The 19,352-nt window shown below is 41.1% G+C and overlaps 1 protein-coding gene across 1 annotated transcript; it reads right to left on the minus strand.

Annotated features, from left to right (window-relative positions):
• Positions 1-16,428: 16,428 nt before the first annotated feature.
• Positions 16,429-18,870, minus strand: LOC147432430 (uncharacterized). Its single transcript, XM_086491927.1, has 10 exons — positions 18,803-18,870; positions 18,621-18,747; positions 17,844-18,410; positions 17,648-17,763; positions 17,428-17,556; positions 17,178-17,348; positions 16,965-17,102; positions 16,794-16,887; positions 16,608-16,712; positions 16,429-16,524 (listed from the first exon to the last, which is right to left on the minus strand). Exons 1-10 carry the CDS (start codon positions 18,868-18,870, stop codon positions 16,429-16,431), a joined length of 1,611 nt encoding a protein of 536 aa, XP_086348053.1.
• Positions 18,871-19,352: the final 482 nt, after the last annotated feature.

The raw sequence follows: 19,352 nt of genomic DNA on the forward strand, positions 1-19,352 counted from the left end.
TCCCGTGCCACTAAACGCAGAAAGGATAATCCAAGTAGAGAAACAGTTTGCTCTACACGTTTTTGGCATCTGGTATGGGTTCCAAGCACTCAAGAACCCCTATTTCATGTTGTACATAGCTCATGAGGCTTGCGGAAAATGTCGAAGACTCGGAGAGACTGGATCATACAACAAAAGGCTATTTTTAAGGGATACAAGATGCTTGATGCCTACGGGGATGTTACCATCAACAGAGGAAAGAGTTCGGCTAAGGGGCATGCACGTCGAAGAGGTACACAGTGACAAAGAAGGGGGTGCAATGAAGAGAATAAAAACGGGGGGATCAGGCCCATCTTCTCTTTCTCCAAACTCGTGACTATCGCCACCTTGCATGGCGCTCCCCCGCATTTGGGTTGCCCAAAGCCCTTTCCTTCCTCTCTTTGTGGATGGGTTGTAAAGAACATGTAATTTCTCAACTTTGAAGAAGCTCTTTCTGCCTTGCTCTATTTATAAGTTGTCTATAAGTTCAGTGGTGTAACTCTAATAGGCTATTGGCTCTATCTTTGCCTCCACCGTGTCTGGTGTGCTTAAAGTAACTTGTTCTTGCCATGTATTGCGCCTTTTCCATGCCTTGTGTGTGGACCATATTGACAACGAGTCGTATGTTTTGACAAAATAAGGACCATGGTTGAACAGTATGTGTTGCATTGGCTAAACCCAAGACAACCTTTTGGCCTTCACGCCACCTATCGAAGCTTTCCTTGGTACCTTGTAATGACCTTCAGACATGTTAGGGTCCTCTTTGATTTTGACATTGCCTCCATGCAAACCAATGTATGAGAGAACTTCCTCTAATGATTTGATGATTCTTTTGACTCACTCACCGGCTTTAAGGTCCATGCAGAACATATGTACAAATGAACCACCTTTTCAATTACTCTGTAGAGTGTATGGAGTGTACAAACGTAAACTCTACACAGAGGAATGTCAAGCATTGGCTGAAAAGATTCATCTTGAAGATGTTTGTTGGGAACTCTACTCCATTGCACACTCTCAAGAGATTGTGCATCGGCCATGCAGTATAAACATGGATTTGCCACAGATGCACCATGTGTTATGTTATACATGCACTTAAGAGTCTTTAAGTCACTTTCCATATTCCATTCAACTTTGTAGTCACCAAATCCTTCCATTGAAAGCACACCTCCGTTTCTTTGGTAACTGATGATAGAAGGAATCTGGGTTTGACTAAAAACCCAATGAAGAATTTCAAAATTTTCTTTATAGACCTGTATGTAAAAAAAGGAACATAAAACCAAGAACTATGTATGTAATATTTTTGTTATTATAGATTGAACCAAGTGTACCTCAAATAAACTTAGCATCAGAATATTATTTTTGGACTGCTCGCTGAAATATCGTGGGTCCTCTTTGGTTATTGATGGATCCAAAGCTCTGTTCATGAGGGTAATGGTGACTCTCTCTAGCTTCTTGTTCTTCAGGACCTCGCACTCGCCAAGCTACAAAGAAAACTTGAGAACCCCATGCACTCCTCTCAACTCATATCAAAGAAGTGAACTGCATATCGAGTGCATATCTTTGCAATGATTCAAGATCAACAAAGAGGTTGTTATGCTCGTTATACTGTACCTCTCTCCTCCTGTTGCCTATGAATGTTACTTCAATATGGGATGGTGATCCAAGTTTCTCAAACACCTCATCATTTACATGTCGACGTGCAACCTTTACATGTGATGGCTTTGGAAGCAATGATCCTGTATCTCATCTGCGAGATGCCACTCTCATCAAGTATTGCTTGCACTTCCATTGGCTCCAGCTGATTCTCCTTCATGAAAGAGGTAAGGAGCCTCCCTTTCAATTTATCAAATTTCTTCTGAGTTATCATCTCTTCAACTGCATGTTTTGGAACTAGACAACTGTAATGCACACCAGCATTGGAACCTACTCCATTCAAGTTTGGATGTAGCAAAGTCCTGCAAAGAAAGCACCATGCATCATGATCAGTAATAAGAAAGTGTAAAGCATATATATGATACAAAATCAGAACCAAACTTCGAGTTACCTTAAAGTTCATATTCGTTTTTTCAGGCCGCCACTACCAATCTTCATATTCTCTATGCTACATAGATCCCGTTTTCTTTTCCGACTCCCGAGCACGGTGTCTTTCACTCACAAATTTGTGATCTTCTTCTCAAGGCTTTGGATTGTCTCTCTGTTTGATGAAATCTTTTGAGCGCATGCTTCATTTAGTTTCTTTAGCTGCAAGTTCTCCATTGCTACGAGGTTTATTTGCTTTTCTGCATTCAATCCTTGCATTGCTAAATATTAACTGTATCCGAGTAGCGCATCCTTGCCATCGCTTCTGAAATGTAAAAGGTTAATGATATTAGCAAAGGAAGGTGGTGCATTTATTGTAGGATCCTTTGGGTAAATAGACCCATCGGTCCACAAATCCAAATGATGTTCCTTGTTTGTCCTTCTAAGTTCTTTCTCCCCTTTGGGATAAGAAAGACTCCTTCCTACGTTTCTGCAATGGTGCATACGCTTGCAATACATCAACGTGAAGATGATACGTGTTCTTTCTTCAGGTTAGTGTTGAAGATGAAGGGACTGGGGATTGCAAGTTCAAACTGATGTTTTCATCAGGAAAAGAAATGTTGTCCATTCCTATGACTAACGAAATATCTCAAGTTTTGGCAGAGAAGGCATGGAAGTTTGCATTTGAAATCACTGTTGTAGTCCCATGTTTAGAGTTGATACAGTTCCTGTAGCCTATGTTTTTGGAGGAAACGCTTGTAAATTGGTGTTTCAAACATTAGTCATACGGTTAGTTAGATTCCTAACAAGAGAAAGAAGGACAAGAAAAGAAGACGAAGGCTACCAAACAATGAATGTCATTTTGGTTGTTTGTTGGTGCAAAAAATCCCCACCTAAAATATACTATCCAACATTTTCATTTTCTCTCTCTCTAAGATGGCATGGAACTTCTTACAAGGCCCAAAAGTGAGCCCAAAGTTCTCCTAATGACAAAATTTTGGAGTTATACCTTTTCATGCCCTAAAAATAAGGGAAACCCAACAAAGGAACGCTCCTCATCTTCACCTTGTGAACGTATCAAATACAATGAAATTTAACATGAAAGGATTTAATCATTAAATGTACCAAGTAAAGAGCAAAGAAACATGTCACTCCACAAGTGAGAGAAAGATTGCCTACTATTCTTCCCACGTTCGTTTAGCTATGTTCATTACTTCGTTAGCGTAGAAGGAAAATTCAAAAATCTGGAAGCACCTTCGTCCACGTGGCTGGCATAACATTCGCAAGCTTTTTTTAATCACAGGGTTTAAAAATAAAAGCGCGCTCCGAGAGAGATAGACTTGCAACAAGCTGCAGCGTTCTATTTCGCAAACGGATCAAAGGCAAGGTGGTTGTGCTAAGTGCCTCCACGCAGGGCATTAGCTATGCCATCGCCTGCCGGCTTGGTCTTGAAGGAGCTTTTGTCGTTATCTCCTCCCAAAAGCAGGTAATTGAATTACTACCAAACACCGGGTTTTTGCAAGTCATGTTCCGCTTTCTTCTCTTTAATTAAGGTAGTGCGATTGCAAGCAATTCCAGAAATTGCTAAGCACACCCAACAACGTGTTCTCAGCTAAGCTCTATTTTTCTTTTTGTTCAAAAAAATGTTGATGAGGCCGTACAATCACTGAAAGAGTTGGGTATTGACGTGGCGAGCTGCATGAAAAAGACAACAAGAAAGCGCACATACAGCTGCTTAATGCTCACAGCTCACGTGCGACGGTCCTCGTGTTGCTGAACAACTCCTTGAATCTAAACAGCTCTCTATTGCAAACTGCAAGTCTTGAATTGAGGCACCTCTCGACCCAGCAGTAGAGCAGCAACAACTGAGAGAGAATTCATGATGAGATCGTATACTTCAGAAGATACGAAGGCAAGTCTCTAGATGCATCTTGCACCTTGATGACATGGATGAGAGTATGTATGCTAGATATGTATGTTGAATGTGGTGCCCTCACCAAAGCACGTAAGTTCTTGATGGTCATCCTTTTTGGGATGTCTCTTGTAGTGATTTGATAGCAAGGTATACTCAACATAGCTGTGGCAAGGAAGCTTTGGTTTCTTTTCACACGAGATTTGAAGCAAAGACCTACAAGCACTTCGAAAGCCTCCCCCTGGGTGAGATAATTCATGATGAGAGTGCTATAGTCAAGGGTTGTTCAAAAAGTTCAAGATACCATGTCTGGCATTGTCATGGTCGATATGTGTGCCAATTGTGGTGTGCTTGAGAAAGCACAAAAAGTGCTTGAGGAGCTTCCTGTCCGGAATGTCGTCTCTTGCAATCACCTACGTGTGCATCTTGAAGGCATGTGACTCTACGCAAGATGCTGATATGAGCTTAAAAATTCACTTTCATATTGTCAGTTAGGGGTTGTTGAAAAAAATTGTCGTACTTGGCAATGCCTTGGTCGATATGTATGCCAAATGTGGTGCACTTCAAAAATCACAAAACGTGTTGAGGAGCTTCCTGCAAATGCCGTCTCTTGGAGTGCATTGATTACGAGATACGTGCAATAGGAGCAGGGCCAAAAATCTCTCCAGATGAAATCACATACGCGTGCATCTTGAAGGCATGTGTTGGTATGCAAGATGTCGATATAGGCTTAAAAATTCACTCTGATATTGTTAGTCAAGCTCCTCATGCTTGGCAATGACTTAGTCAATATGTATGACAAATGTGGTGCACTTCAAAAAGCACAAATCGTGCATGAGGAGCTTCTTGTCCCGAATGCCATCTCTTGGAGTGCATTGATTGTGGGATAAGCGCATTAGGAGCAGGGCCAAAAAGCTCTCGACTGTTTTCAGCGGATGCAAAGCGAGGGCCTCTCTCCAGATGCAATCACATACGTGTTCATCTTGAAGGAATGTGTCTATACGTAAGATGCCGATATGGGCTTAGAAATTCACTCTGATATTGTTGGCCAGGGACTGTTGCAAGAAACTGTTGTGCTTGGCAATGCCTTGGTCGATATGTATGCCAAATGTGGTGCGGGATGTCATCTTTTGGAACACACGAATTGCACGATATACCCGACAAGGGCCAGGCCAGGAAGCTCTGGGCTGTTTTCAGCAGGTTCTTGAGGAGCTTACTATTCGAAACAACGTCAACTGATTGCCGGATACACACAACAGGAATAGAGACAAAAAACTCTGGGCTGTTTTCAGCGGATGCAAAGTGAGGGCCTCTGTCGAGATGTAATCACCTACGTGTGCATCTTGAAGCCATGTGGCTCTACGCAAGATGCTAATATGAGCTTAAAAATTCACTTTGATATTGTTAGTCAAGGGCTGTTGCAAAAAATTGTCATGCTTGGCAATGGCTTTGTCGATATGTATGCCAAATGTAGTGCACTTGAGAAAGCACAAAATGTGCTTGAGGAGTTTCCTGCCATCTCTCGGAGTGCATTGATTGCGGGATAGGTGCAATAGGAGCAGGGCCAAAAAGCTCTTGACTGTTTTCAACGGATGCAAAGTGAGGGCCTCTGTCCAGATGCAATCACCTACGCATGCATCTTGAAGGCATGTGGCTCTATGCAAGATGATGATATGAGCTTAAAAATTCACTGTGTTGCAAAAAAATTTCGTGCTTGGCAATGCCTTGGTTGATATGTGTCAAATGTGGTGCACTTCAAAAAGCACAAAACGTGCATGAGGAGCTTCCTATCCCGAATGCCTTCTCTTGGAGTGTATTGATTGCGAGATATGCGCAACATGAGCTAGGCCAGAAAGCTCTCGACTATTTTCAGCGGATGCAAAGCGAGGCCCTCTCTCTAGATGCAATGAAATATGTGTGCATCTTGAAGGCATGTGTCTGTACGCAAGATGTTGATATGGGCGTAAAATTTCACTATGATGTTGTTAGTCAGGGGCTATTGCAAAAAAATAATGTGCTTGGCAATGCCTTGGTCAATATGTATGCCAAATGTGGTGCTCCTATGCAGGATGTCGTCTTTTGGAACGCACTTATTGCAAGATATGCCCAACAAGGGCCGGCGGGCCAGAAAGCTATGGGTTGTTTTCAGCAAGTGTGAAGCAAGGGCCTTTTTCCAGACACTATCACTTATGTGTGTAGCTTGCAAGCATGTGGCTCTATGCAAGGTGCCCTTGAAAAGAGATGGCGTGCTTGGCACTGCCTTAGTCAATATGTATGCCAAATGTGGGACACTTGAGCAAGCACAAAATGTGCTTGAGAAGCTTACTGTTTGGAACAATTTCAACTAATTACGGGATACACACAACAGGAGTAGGGACATAAAGCTCTAGTCTTTTTTCAACGGATACAAAGTGACGGCCTATGTCGAGAAGCAACCACCTATGAGTGCATCTTGAAGGCATGTGGCTCTACACAAGATGCTGACATGAGTTTAAAAATTCACTTTGATATTATTAGTGAAGGGCTATTGCAAAAAGAAATCGTGCTTGGAAATGGCTTGATTGATATATATGCTAGATGTGGTGCACTCCAAAAAGCACAAAACGTTCTTGAGGAGCTTCTTGTCCCGAATGCCGTCTCTTGGGGTGCATTGATTGTGGGATAGGCACAACAGGAGCAGCGCCAGAAAGCTCTTGACTATTTTCAACAGATGAAAAGAGAGGGTCTCTCTCCAGATGCAATCACATACACGTGCTTGAGTACTCATCATGGTCTTCATGCATTTAAACTAGAAGTAGGTGCTCAAAATAAGGATTTGTACCAATTCAACATTGACATATGTTGCTTTGCATTAGAAAAGTACATTTAGGATCATACTGGTGACTGTGTATGTTGGTCGATATGTATATCAATTGTGGTGCCAAAAAATATCCATAGAGAGGCAAAAAATCCACTAACAACTCTAGGGAAGAAGCAATACTCACAACACACATCAATTCCAACTCCATTCACCCATGCTTGCACCTTGAAAGTTAGTCACCTTATGCAAGACCTTCACATGGGTTTGAGAATCCATGATGTAATTGCTAGTCACGGCCGTTGGAGGGGAATGTCATGCTTAACGCTGATTTGATCAATATGTATGCTGAATGTGGTGCCCTCACGTAACTACAAAAAGTTCTAGATGAGCTTTTTCTATGATAGTGAAAAAGGATGTCGTGCTTGCCACTATCTTGGTTGATATGTATGCCAAATGTGGTGCGCTTGGGAAATCACAAAAAATGCTTTAGGAGCTTCCTATCCGGAATGTCGCCTCTTCGAATGCACTGATAGAGGAATACACACGACAAGAGCAGGGCCAAAAAGCTCTAGGCTGTTTTTAGCAGATGCAAAGTAACTATATCTCTCCAAATTGGGTCACCTATACATTCGTCTTGATGGTTTCTCACTAGGCAAAAACAGTTGGAGTGCTCATATAGAAGTTTGATGCCTAGCTCGATCTTACTAAGAAAGCTCTAAACTTTTTCTTTGATGTAACACAAGGGCATTTCATCATAATTATTTCTTGTGCCATTTCTTGGAGTGTGTTGATTGCAAGAAATGCGACAGCTCAGAGGAAGGATTTGTACTAGATCAGGAGGATAGATAGTAAGCTCCTCAACAACGCGCTACTTAAAAAAGACATAGATTAACGAAGCTCACAAAAGCACAAGTTTTCTCTCGATGGGCTTCTTGCCTTGAATGTCATGGTTGATATGCCCAACACGATTGTGGCAAAGATGCACATTGGATGCAAAGGGAAGGCATGTTTCCATATGCAAAATGTAATGCTTGGTGGCGCTTTGGTTGATTCTCTCTGGACTTTTATAACTCGAAATGTATTGAGTGTAGGATATGTCCAACATGGATAGGACAAGGAAGCTCTGGGTGGTTTTAACCAGACGTGAAGGGAAGGCCTTTCTCCTACCGCAATCTCCTATGCTTACACCATGAAGACTTATGGCCTAATGCAAGACACTTACATGTGGGAGAATTCACAACAAGATTGTTGGCTATGCAAAAAGATGTGATTGGTGATACTATGGTTGATAGCATAGACAGACAGAGCGTCAAAAGCGATGAGCTGTCAAAACCAATCCAACAAGACAAACAGAGCTTCACCAATTTTTGGGGAACACATTTTTGAAGTTCGTATGCCAAATCTGGTACCCGCATGAAAGCATGAGAAGTTCTTTTTCTGGAATGTTCTCTTGGAATGTGTTTACTGCACGATATCCTCAACATGGCTGTGGCAGACTTTGTATCTTTCTTGCTATTTTTAACAGAGGCAAAGACATGCAGACTTTTTGTGAGACAGATGGTGTGATCCATGAAAGCAACAAAGACAAGGAGACTCTTTGAAAAGGAGCTTTAGCTGACATCATCATGATGGTTAGGACAATCCACAAATGAATGTAGAAACAGAAGGTATGTAAACACTTTGTATTCTTTACTCATTACTAAGAACACAGTGGAACGAACACATTGGAAATTGCACGCTATCGTGGGAATGGCACGTTCCCTCGTATTATTAAAATTGGGGAGGACTGTGCAAACTCCCCCATGCAAGGAGACTGCGGCATGTTTTCTTTTTCTTCTAAACATAAAAAGGGGACAACATCCAAAAATGAACATATTTTAAACGATCCGTATCACTTTATATAAATTCTAACCTTTCTTACAGTTCTTTGGCGAGGTACACGACTCAAAATTGTTGCATCACAATCGTAACGCACTTGAGACAATACCAATTAAGAAACAAAAAAAACTTGCTTTGACGAAAGGTATCTCTCTCTCTCTCTCCCCCCCCCCCCCCCCTCCATTTTCTTCCCCAAGAATATATACACTTGTTGAATCTTCGAATGACTCAACCATGCTTACACAAATAACAAGAATGCACAAAATAAAGCAACATTGGATCAAAGAATTAATACAATTTAATAGCTAAGAACATATTTAGACATATCAAAATTGAGACATCAACAAGGTGGCATTGTAAACATAAGAAAACAAGAACATAGAAGAGAAAAGCTTGAGAGAGAGAGAGAGAGAGAGAGAGAGAGAGAGAGAGAGTTTGTGCTTTGTTTTTCACAAATCCTATTACCTTAAGGTGACAACCCTCAATTTGATTCAATACAAATGCGCCTAACGAAGCACTCTAGTTACTCTATAGTGCCTCCATAATAAAACTCGAATACTAGCTGCCTAGGTAAGAGTGGCCTAAACTGAGCATTCAGAGATCAAAATGTGGCCCCAACAAAGTCCACATGCCCTGCCTTGCTATAGGGGCCACTGATTAAGATGCCTACCACCCTCCGCTCTCTTATTAGAAGAAAGGTGCAAGATAGGGCCTCTACCCAATTCGTGTGTGTGTGTGTGTGTGTGTGTGTGGGGCGACAGGGCAACCCCTAAATGGTTGATTGAGTGCAAGTAAGCGCATGAGTAGTACTGCCCAAGGAGAGTGGCCAGAAAGCAGAAAGTAAACAACGAGCTGGGCTACTCAATAATATATAGTTTCTTTGAGCAAGAGCACAGGAGAGTAGAGGGCCAAGAGTGGATAGGGTGAAAGCCAATAGCAACATAGCCCCTTGGCACACCTCCCAAGCAGGGCCAGTATGCCCTTGATCTAGTTTTCATGAGCTGGTATCGCATGGAGTCGTTGTTGATGAGGCTCATCTCGAAGAAGAGGATGATGGGCCAAGTGGTATAGTAATCTCTTTTTCAAAGCAGTCAATGCCAGCCTCTAGCTCATATTCTAATGCTTTCACACCTCTCTATAGGGTGTCAAAAAGCATGCGTGAGCTACTTTTCTGTGAGTGGGTTCCCCCAATTTCAGAAAAATATAAAACATTGAGAAAATGTGAATATTCCATGATAAAGATGGAATTTGAAAAGCGTTAAAAGGTTTTGAAAGGTCTCATGTAAAGAACTTGGAAGATGAAAAGTTTTTTATATCTGCTTTTGCAATCATGGTGTATTATTGCCCCCTTCAAAATTGTGTGGTACATACTAGGTTCTTCAATTTATTGGTTGGAATTTGCCCAGATGCCGTTCGGTGCAATGTTTCCTTCTAAGTTATCTATCAAAAGAGAAAAGCTAGGATTCGATCTCTCACCAAATCGTGCGGACTACTCTACGACTGCTAGCCTAAGCCATCCCCATGAATGTCCCACGCTGCAACATCAAGCCTCGCTTAATGTTAAAAAATATACTCTTCCCTCGTGACTTCTGCAGCTCTGTGTTACAGCTCGCTCCACCTACCTGGCTTCCCAACTATTGTCTGAGCGTCTGCAGAAGCCTTCCCTGTCAATGGTACACAACCTCTGAGAGGGCATCGCCTCAGATTCCTAATATTAACGACTTTTGCAAAATCGTTGGCACATACTTGCCCCCTTCAAAATTGTGTGTGTGTGAGCAGTGGACGTTGCAAAGGCATCACAAGCTTGCATGTGTCTTTGGTTTGTGTTGGTTCTGTGTTACTGGAGAGGGGTACCTGTGAAGGTTCAGACCCACGATAGGAATAGTAAGAGCAGCGTCAGGAACAAAAACGCTGCAAAATTGGCAACATGAGGTCGAAGTTTTTTGTTAGTTAGCTGCCATTGCAAAATACCAGATGAAGCGTAGCCTCTGACTGGTTGATTCAGCTACGGCAATGAACGGCACTATTGCAGGCTTTGCATCCTAACTAATCTCTTGATTTGCAGCGCACGTTTTCAAGAAGGCCATGAGAAAAGTATCCTCTTGTGCTCTCTCTTGGGTTGTATTGCTCTGAAACGCCCTCCTTGCTTGTGCTCTCCATCACAGGCGGAATATCCATCAAATGCCTTTATGCAAAAGGTGGGATTAAGCCTGGCAATGAAAACTATGTGCATCCATGCAATAGTTTAAATGATGTGTAGTAGCGTAGCCTTAATCCAAGTAGAACATGAAGGAGAACGGCTATGCACGTGGTGCAACTAGGAGGGGGGAGGGGACATTTGGTGGTCATCAACCAATCGAGAGGCAACAGAGGGCATCAAGGGTAGACGGCAAGACGATAGGGAGGAGCAGCTGCAAGGTGGCAAGTTGGGGGAGGGGGGGGGGGGGGGGGGGCTCGTCTATATGTAACATGGGGTCCAACTCAAGGGATCAAAGGTGGGAGTGAAAAGTTGGATCAAGATTCAATGAGGACCGCGGATTTTTTCGACGCCGTGCAATTGTAATCTCTGCACAAAAAGTAATCTCGGCACAGTTATCACTTTTGGCGGCGGGGCACGGCATCCTTTATTTGTGCATTGAAGTCAAGCTTAAAGTAGATTCTTTCATTTATGATTCTTGCAAGTATGCTCAGCATTCACTCATCCTACTTTAAAGATTTTAACTCTCTACTCACATCAAAGTAACGCAGAGATCCACACTGTATGTAATCTCTGCACACTGTGTGTAATCTCGGCACAGGGCAAAAAAACTGGCATCTCTCTGTCCCTCTCCATTGCACACGCACATGTGCACACACACACACACACACACACACACACACACACACACACACACACACACACACACACACACACACACACAGTAACATTCACACTCACGGACGGAAAGAAGTGTGCTTTCTCATCCAATCACCCTCAATCACAACCAAGTGATGGATTGGGATCAAGAAAACGTGGAAGGTGATCATATGCTTGAAGAGTTGTTTGATGAGGATTCAAGTGATGTGAGTAGTGAAAGTATTGATGACGACTTCGAGGTACTCCATGAAGAAGGTGATGCAACAGGAGAAAGCCGGCCTCTTGAAGATCAAATGGTTAAGGTATTTCCGGATCCAAATCTCTATGTGTCCACAACATATTTTTCCTTTCACAGAGAGGCATATAATTACATGATAAGAGTGCTTCAAAGTGACCTCTCCACAACATTGGAGACTCTTAAAACCTATGACTCTAGAGACATGTTGGATTTGAAGAAGTGGCGCAAGGTGAAGGATGAGCTTCATGTTGGGCTTGATGAGGATAGAAGGCTTTGTTTATATTTGGGAGATTCGCAGCCGGTGAGAGTTCCATGTGTTGAAGATTGGGAGGATATTGTAAAAGTTGCCCACATTGTTGAAGGATCAAAACACCAAGGGTTTAATAAAACCCTAATTTCCATCAAGTCCAAATGGTGCATTGAAGTTACGAAGCATGGTATATCTACCATATACATCAAAGAGTACATAAATGCTTGTGGATGTAGCAATGCAACTAATGCTTCAACTTCAAGATCATGGCGTCAAAGAATGGACGTGAATAAAGAGCCTCCAAATGTGATCACTACAAACACGTAAAGAGGGGCACCTAAAGACCATCATTATCGAGCACAAGACAAGGCTAGTGATGGTCCGTTCTTCCAAAAAATCGGGCGCATAAAAATCGGTGCGCCTCGACGAAGGGGAGATAAAAAGAGAACAAGGACATCAAAGAAATGTGGTTGTCTGTTTAAAATACAAGTGATAACTACCAATGGGAGTAATGATGTTCATATTTATCTACAGTGGTCATGTTCCAGGTTCAAGAAGTGATATGTATCACTTGCCCGTCCATCCATCCGTAATTGAGTGTTGCATGGAAGATCTCTTTGATGTTGGAAATGCTCGATATGTTGCTTCTATGTCTTTGTCAAAAGAGAGATTTCACATGGAGCGAGCCTCCCTTCTTGACTGTACTATCTATAGGTTCTTTATGATACCGCATGAAATCAATATTTTGTCTTATCAAATGCGTTGTCGAGGTAGCACTTTGACTTGCTTCTTCAACAAATTGCTTTATACAGAGGATACCCTCTAAGTGATCAAGTTGATACAGGTCGCGTATCAGATGATGACTGGGTTTCTATGTATACGGAGGCTATGAAATTACGTGAAACCAACAAGGTAATGTTTTGTCATAAGTCATATAGAGTAATTCAAATTTATTTTCTTCTTACATTCAAATTTTTATGCAGGTGGTTTATTGCCAACCATACAATCCAAAAGCAGTTAATGACAAAGATAAGCCTTTTATCTTGATCATTCAAGATGACTGGATGTTGCAAATGGCCAAGCGATTCTCTACAAATAACTCATGGACTATTGACAACACATTTAAAACAAACATATATGGTTTACCATTGTATGCTGCAGTGTTGCCAAACCAACAAGGTGTTGGCCTACCAATTTGGTTCATGCTGTGTACGATAGATCCTGGCTGCCATCATGACGTCATTGCTTTAAAGTTGACAATTGCTATAGTCTTTGAGAGGATGGACCACATTTGTCTGTCAGCTATTGTGATTGATAAGTCACAACAAGAACTAGAGTCTATATCGAAGGTCGTGGATGAAGACCCGCATAGTTGGAGTGTTGACGCCAATGGGAATAAGTATCAGGTTGCATGCCGTGTTCTACTTTGTTGGTTCCATACCAAGAAAGCATGGGTGGAGAATCTCTTACCTTAGGTATTATACTACTAAGTTACTTAATTGTAACTATTTGATCTATATTAAAAAATTGATGCACAACATATGCACGTTTGTTTTGAAATGTAGGTTCCAAAAGAGTTAAGGGACGATGTTTATAATGATTTGTCAAACTTAATGCATTGTGCGACAGAATCAGATTTTGAAGGCAGATTTCAAGAGCTATTGGTGAGGTATTCACCATACCCAAATATAGTTCGTTATGTTACTAATGGATGGTGTGGAAGGGATTGCATGTGGAGAACCCGATGGCCAAGGTTTGGACGAATGTTTAGACATGGCAATGTTGACACCACAAACTTGGTGGAGCGCTTATGGCAATATATTAAATATACTCTTTTGGATGCTCGGATTAATCGATCTATCTTGGAGCTCTTGCATGCGCTTGTGGGTGATTCGAAGTCTGGAAGTCGCATCGGTGGTACCCTCTTGAGGTTCTTTCAACAAAAACAAGAAATAGGTAATTTGATCTCTTTTCTGTTTATCACGAATTATACGTTGAAGGTTTGGATTCATGTCTAATTCATGGTTTGCATGGTAGCTGACTCTGGGCGATATGGCGTTCAGGGGGGAACAAAGATGCAGACAGCAAAAATGCTTGAAGGGGAGAGAATCTTGCAGAGGTTTCAAACCACACCATCTACCTTTCACGTTCTAAATGAAGGGTCACTTCTCTTCAAGATTCAAAGTACCACAACTGAGAGTATATGGTATCATGTCAGCTTGCAAAGCAATTACTGTGATTGTCTGGATTGGGGCAGCCAATGTAAGCATCTTAATGGTATTTGAATGATAGTACTGACTCACTTTCCTTGTTTGAAAGAATTTCTACATGGTGCACATGAAGACGCATCTAATATCTACAAAGATGCCACACATCATGATTTTGAAGCGCACGATAGTGATAATAATATACAAGAGAGGGAAGATGATGTGGTGGATCTCATCAGCCACCTCAAGGATGCACTGGCAACTATACAAAAAGAGGTATATTCCAAGGATCCCAAAGAGATTGAAGTCATCAGGCAATAGTTGCAAAACATGAAAGGTACACTTTCAACATTTGTGATCCCTACAAATATTGATCTCCCTGCGAGAGGAAGTATTAGAAAAATACAGGCCCACGTTACAGCAACTCGGCTTGGTCATGGTGGGCCACTAGTTCGCACAAACGAAGAAAAACAAAGCATAGATCTTGACGGAACCGACCAACCTTCCAAACCATTGCGTCAAACGGGTCAACTCAGACGCAAGCACCAAAGAGGTAGATCTCGTGTTCGTTTTGATAAACGGCCCCGTTTTTGGTGTCCACATTGTTGTACCAAAACATTGCTAGTGGATTCTCAAATCACACCCACGTGTCACACGTGTCATGCTCTCCTCCCAGTAAAGCCTATGCACATCAAGGAAAATGTCATTCAATCTTTAGTGGGTCAAGTGATTTGCATTTGTAATGAAGATGAGAGTTTTGGGGGGGTGATCTCTTCTTACCAATCTGGTGGTGCAAAAGATGTGGAGTATTGCTTTACAGTTACCCGAGAAAATGGAGAACAACTACTAGGCATCAAAGCTTCCATCGTCAGAATGCTGTTGTTGTATTCTTCTAGTTAAAGCCATGTAATGACGTATTTATGACAATTTTATTTCAAGCTTTTTTTTAATACAAACGGTTGATTTTGACGAGTTTTATTTAAGCATGGTCTAAACCAAACATTATTCGTGTGTTGAGATTACGTTAATGGTAGACAAATCTAAATTTCTAACTCTCTTCCATAAAAGTTATCTCTGCACAATGTGCCGAGATTACTTTTTTTCCAGAGAGTTAGTAATTTGAAACTGTTTACCACACCATGTAAAATGTAATCTCGGCACAATGTGTCGAGATTACTTTTGTTCCAGAGAATTGCTATTTGATACTCTCTTCCATAAAAGTAATCTCGGCACAGTGTGTTGAGGTTACTTTTCCAAAGAGTTAGAAATTGCCATAAAAGTAATCTCAACAACTTTTTTCCATCAAGTTTAGAAACTAAGAACTCCCTACTATAAAAGTAATCTCTACACTCTGTGTCGAGATTACTTCGTTTCAAGAGGGTGTGGTGAGGTTAGTTTTGTGGCACAGTGGAGTGTAAGTTTTTTCCGAAGTTATGTAACAAGTTGGATGTATTTGTATACAAATTTGAATACATATTCAAAGACTAGTTGGATGCATTTGTATACATTCAAAGACTTCAACTCTTTTCATCTCTTCATATTCAAATTCGACTCTTTCCAACTCTTTACATATACAGATTCCTCTACAAATTTCTCTACTCATGGAGTTCTCAATATCAATGTAAACACTTAACTTTACATTGTATGCAATAAGAGAAAGGCTTCAAAATGTTACTCTATTTGAATAACAAAGCATACAAAAAATGGTGATCACATTTTGACAAATATTGATGTAATCTCAACACCGTTCAACACTACAATTATGCATTAAGAATGTAACCAAAGCAAGGAGTTACGAATGTAACCAATTTTGATGTAATCTCAACACCGCTCAACACTCAATGCTTTGACAAATATTGATGTGATCTCAACACCGCTTAACACTCAAAATGAAACTGAATTTGAATCTCAATACCCGCTACCAATACAAGAAATGGACCCACACATTTTTATGTAATCTCAATACCGCTCAACACTACAATTGTGCATAAAGAATATAACCGATGAAACGAACTTTGAAGTCGAATGTAAACACTCAACTTTACATTGCATGAAAAGCAAAGAATAATGAATGTAAACACTTGTATGCAACATAAAAGACTTCAACATCGATACGAAGCGTCGGATTATATTTAAAGCAAGAAGTTACAAATGTAGCATCGACACAAAAGGCTAGCTCCGAATACCAAAAATGGTGATCTCAATATCAATGTAATCTAAATACCGCTCAACACTAAAATTGTGTCCCTCTAAACCGTGACTTCACCCAACTGCTTGTTCAACCACTCGTTGAGCTTCTTTCTTGTAAAATCAACCTCGTCATGCCCGAACCAATCCTTTTTTAACTGCCAAAAAATATATGCATAAAAAACCATGTAGATTTCAAACAACCTTGACAATAAATATTTCATTCAAAACATGAAATTACCATATTGAGTTGAGGTTTCTTGTCTTTGAAAGTGGTTTTGATCAACAATCTCATTGCAGTCATTACATAATATCCACAATCGGTTACATTTGGTTGTTGAGGACACTGCAAACAATAACATATCATTAAATTATCAATAAAAATGTCAATACTTGATAAAAGAAAACTACACTAAAAGCTATCAACCTTTGAAGTAATGATTTCGCATGATTCCCGTGGATCTTCTAGCTCCTCTTTGACTTGTAGATTTGTACAATGTGTACTTAAATGCTTTAGTACCCTTCAACCAAATGCATGCGTTTAATTGAAACTTATCAAACAACTCAATCATTATGAAGGAGTAAAAGCAATGCATACCTAGACACACTCGGTAAGAGTCTCTCCATGGTGACAATGGAGAGTGAGTCAAAGAGTAGTATCGATGACCGTCGTCGAGAAAGAGGAGGTATGCGTATCACATGGGCATTGTAAAATGCCAAAAGAACCCAATGAGATCTACATTCACATGTCAACTTTAGACTTCGCATTTACTTGTCTATTGTGTAATACATAACAGTAAAATAATCATACCCATCCAATACAGGGAAGAATGTAAAGATATGACTTCCTAAATCGGGAGTCCCAAAGAAATTGTCGAGAGTATGGTCTCCTATAGTACGCTCCGAGACAAAAGGGTACCACATGCTATCCACCCACCGTACCGCTGAGAGAACATCTGACGGTAATATATTTTCCATCCATCTATCAAATAGTAGTTTAATGAGTTATAAAAGCATAAAAATCTACGTTACTTAAACATTATTAGGGACATTTTTCTCACAATGCAAAGAGATTGATAACGTTTGTCGAAGCCTCAAGATCTAAAACATCATCGATAACTTGGGTATCTAAACCCGATTCAAGGCCAGCCCGACTTGATTGCAAGAGAAACGTAACTCCTTTATGGCACCTACATTAAAAGAAATACACTTACATTGTTTCCTCGTTTAATACGCTTGAAAGATTTACACATTTTGTACAAATCTATATTAGCAACAAACCTTTCCAAAAGTTGCTCCATATTCAAGTCGTGGCTCTCACATACAAGGTGGTCGTGACTCACCACGAAAGTAATCCTTTGGGCATGCGTAAAGCTAGAAGTGGATGACGAAACATGCTATAATAACAAAGAAATTATAAATCGAGAAAATATAAAAATATAACTACTTGAAGAAAAAAGAGTTGCACAAAACTTACAATGGAAGACCCATCCTCACAATCATTGATTTCTTCTTCGTCGGCACTAGAATTTTCCTCATGAGAGACATCGGCATCATGTGGGGTCCCATTCGCGCGAGCTTTGTACCCGCGCTTTATTTTTGCCTCCATCTTTGCTACTCTATTCGGCATGTCTGCTTCCCATGCAATCTTTTGAGCTTTAATCCAAGCGTGTTCCCATTCTATTTGTGATTTCCCTTCTCGATCGTAGACTCTTTCCCACTCTTTAGTTGCTCGTTGCTCTAAATCTTTGTGAAACTTTTTTCGTGCCACTGTTACTCTATGTGCAACATTCCCAAATCTTGTCATGCATTGCCGTTTAGATCTAGGGGACACTGCTCTTGGTGGTCTCTCACTAGTTTTAGGTCGCCCAGATTTATGCTCTGGAATATGGATATTAGTGATTTTATGAACATTCTTTAGATGTCTAATAAGAAGACATCGCCTCTCGTACGAAACCTTTCTATCAATGCACATTTGCGACGCATGACACTCACGAACCACTTTTCCATTTGCCCCCACAACCTCAATAAATGGAGACACATCCTGACCAAGATATGCAAAAAAAGATTGAAGTTTTTTGGTTATACAAATCATGACTTCTACACATACACAAGCAACACAAGTGACATGTCTCATCAACGGGTTAAAATTTAGACAAAGCGCACCATCAGACATAGCAAAGCATAATAACAATGAAACTTTCATAAACCGAATCATTACCCAAAAACAAAGCACAATGTGATCTGGACATACCTCACTCTCCCTCATGTTGATATCACTGTCCACTCCGCCTATGCTTGTCATTTGTACTCTCAAAAACACCCACAAGCTCGTCCCACTTGCTACTTCTCCACTTGCAACCAGAGACACATATGCTTCCCTGCAAATGTCTCACTGTGCAGTAATCTCGGCACAGTCTATGCTCCTGCAATAACCTGCTGGAAATATCTGCAAACAAGGCAAACTCTTCAGACGGTGCTTTCATACACACAAAGTCAAGCATGTCTCACACGGCAGTAATCTCGGCACAGTTTTTTTTACTGCAGTAAGTTGTCGGCAATATCTGCAAAGCCAATTATACCCTAAACCAGGCCCTGAACGCAAGACCTACAGTGTAATGCCATCCAGAAAATGCGAAACGCAATTTCATGAGTATTAGCTTCTATTGAGGCGACGGATCAATTAGCGCATGAAGCCTGAGTTCAACTCCCTATAATGAGAGGAGCTTTTGCTCCAAATGAAGAGAATGAAATGAATCTCAAAGGGGATCTGCAGAAGATTCTGGGAAATATAATAACAACACTAATATCTCCGATTGACCTACTGGCTCCACGTTGCTTTTATCAAGGCGAATCTCACGAGATCCCCTCTTGCCCTGCTCGCAAGGGTGCCATGCTCAGTGTCCCTCACCATGCCACCATGGCGTCTCCCCTTGTCCATCGTGACGATCCTGCTGCCCACTCGTCCCTGCATTCCTCGTGTCCA

This window comes from Adiantum capillus-veneris, chromosome 20, assembly GCF_014529385.1.
Source record: "Adiantum capillus-veneris isolate H3 chromosome 20, ASM1452938v2, whole genome shotgun sequence".
NCBI lineage: Eukaryota > Viridiplantae > Streptophyta > Polypodiopsida > Polypodiales > Pteridaceae > Adiantum > Adiantum capillus-veneris.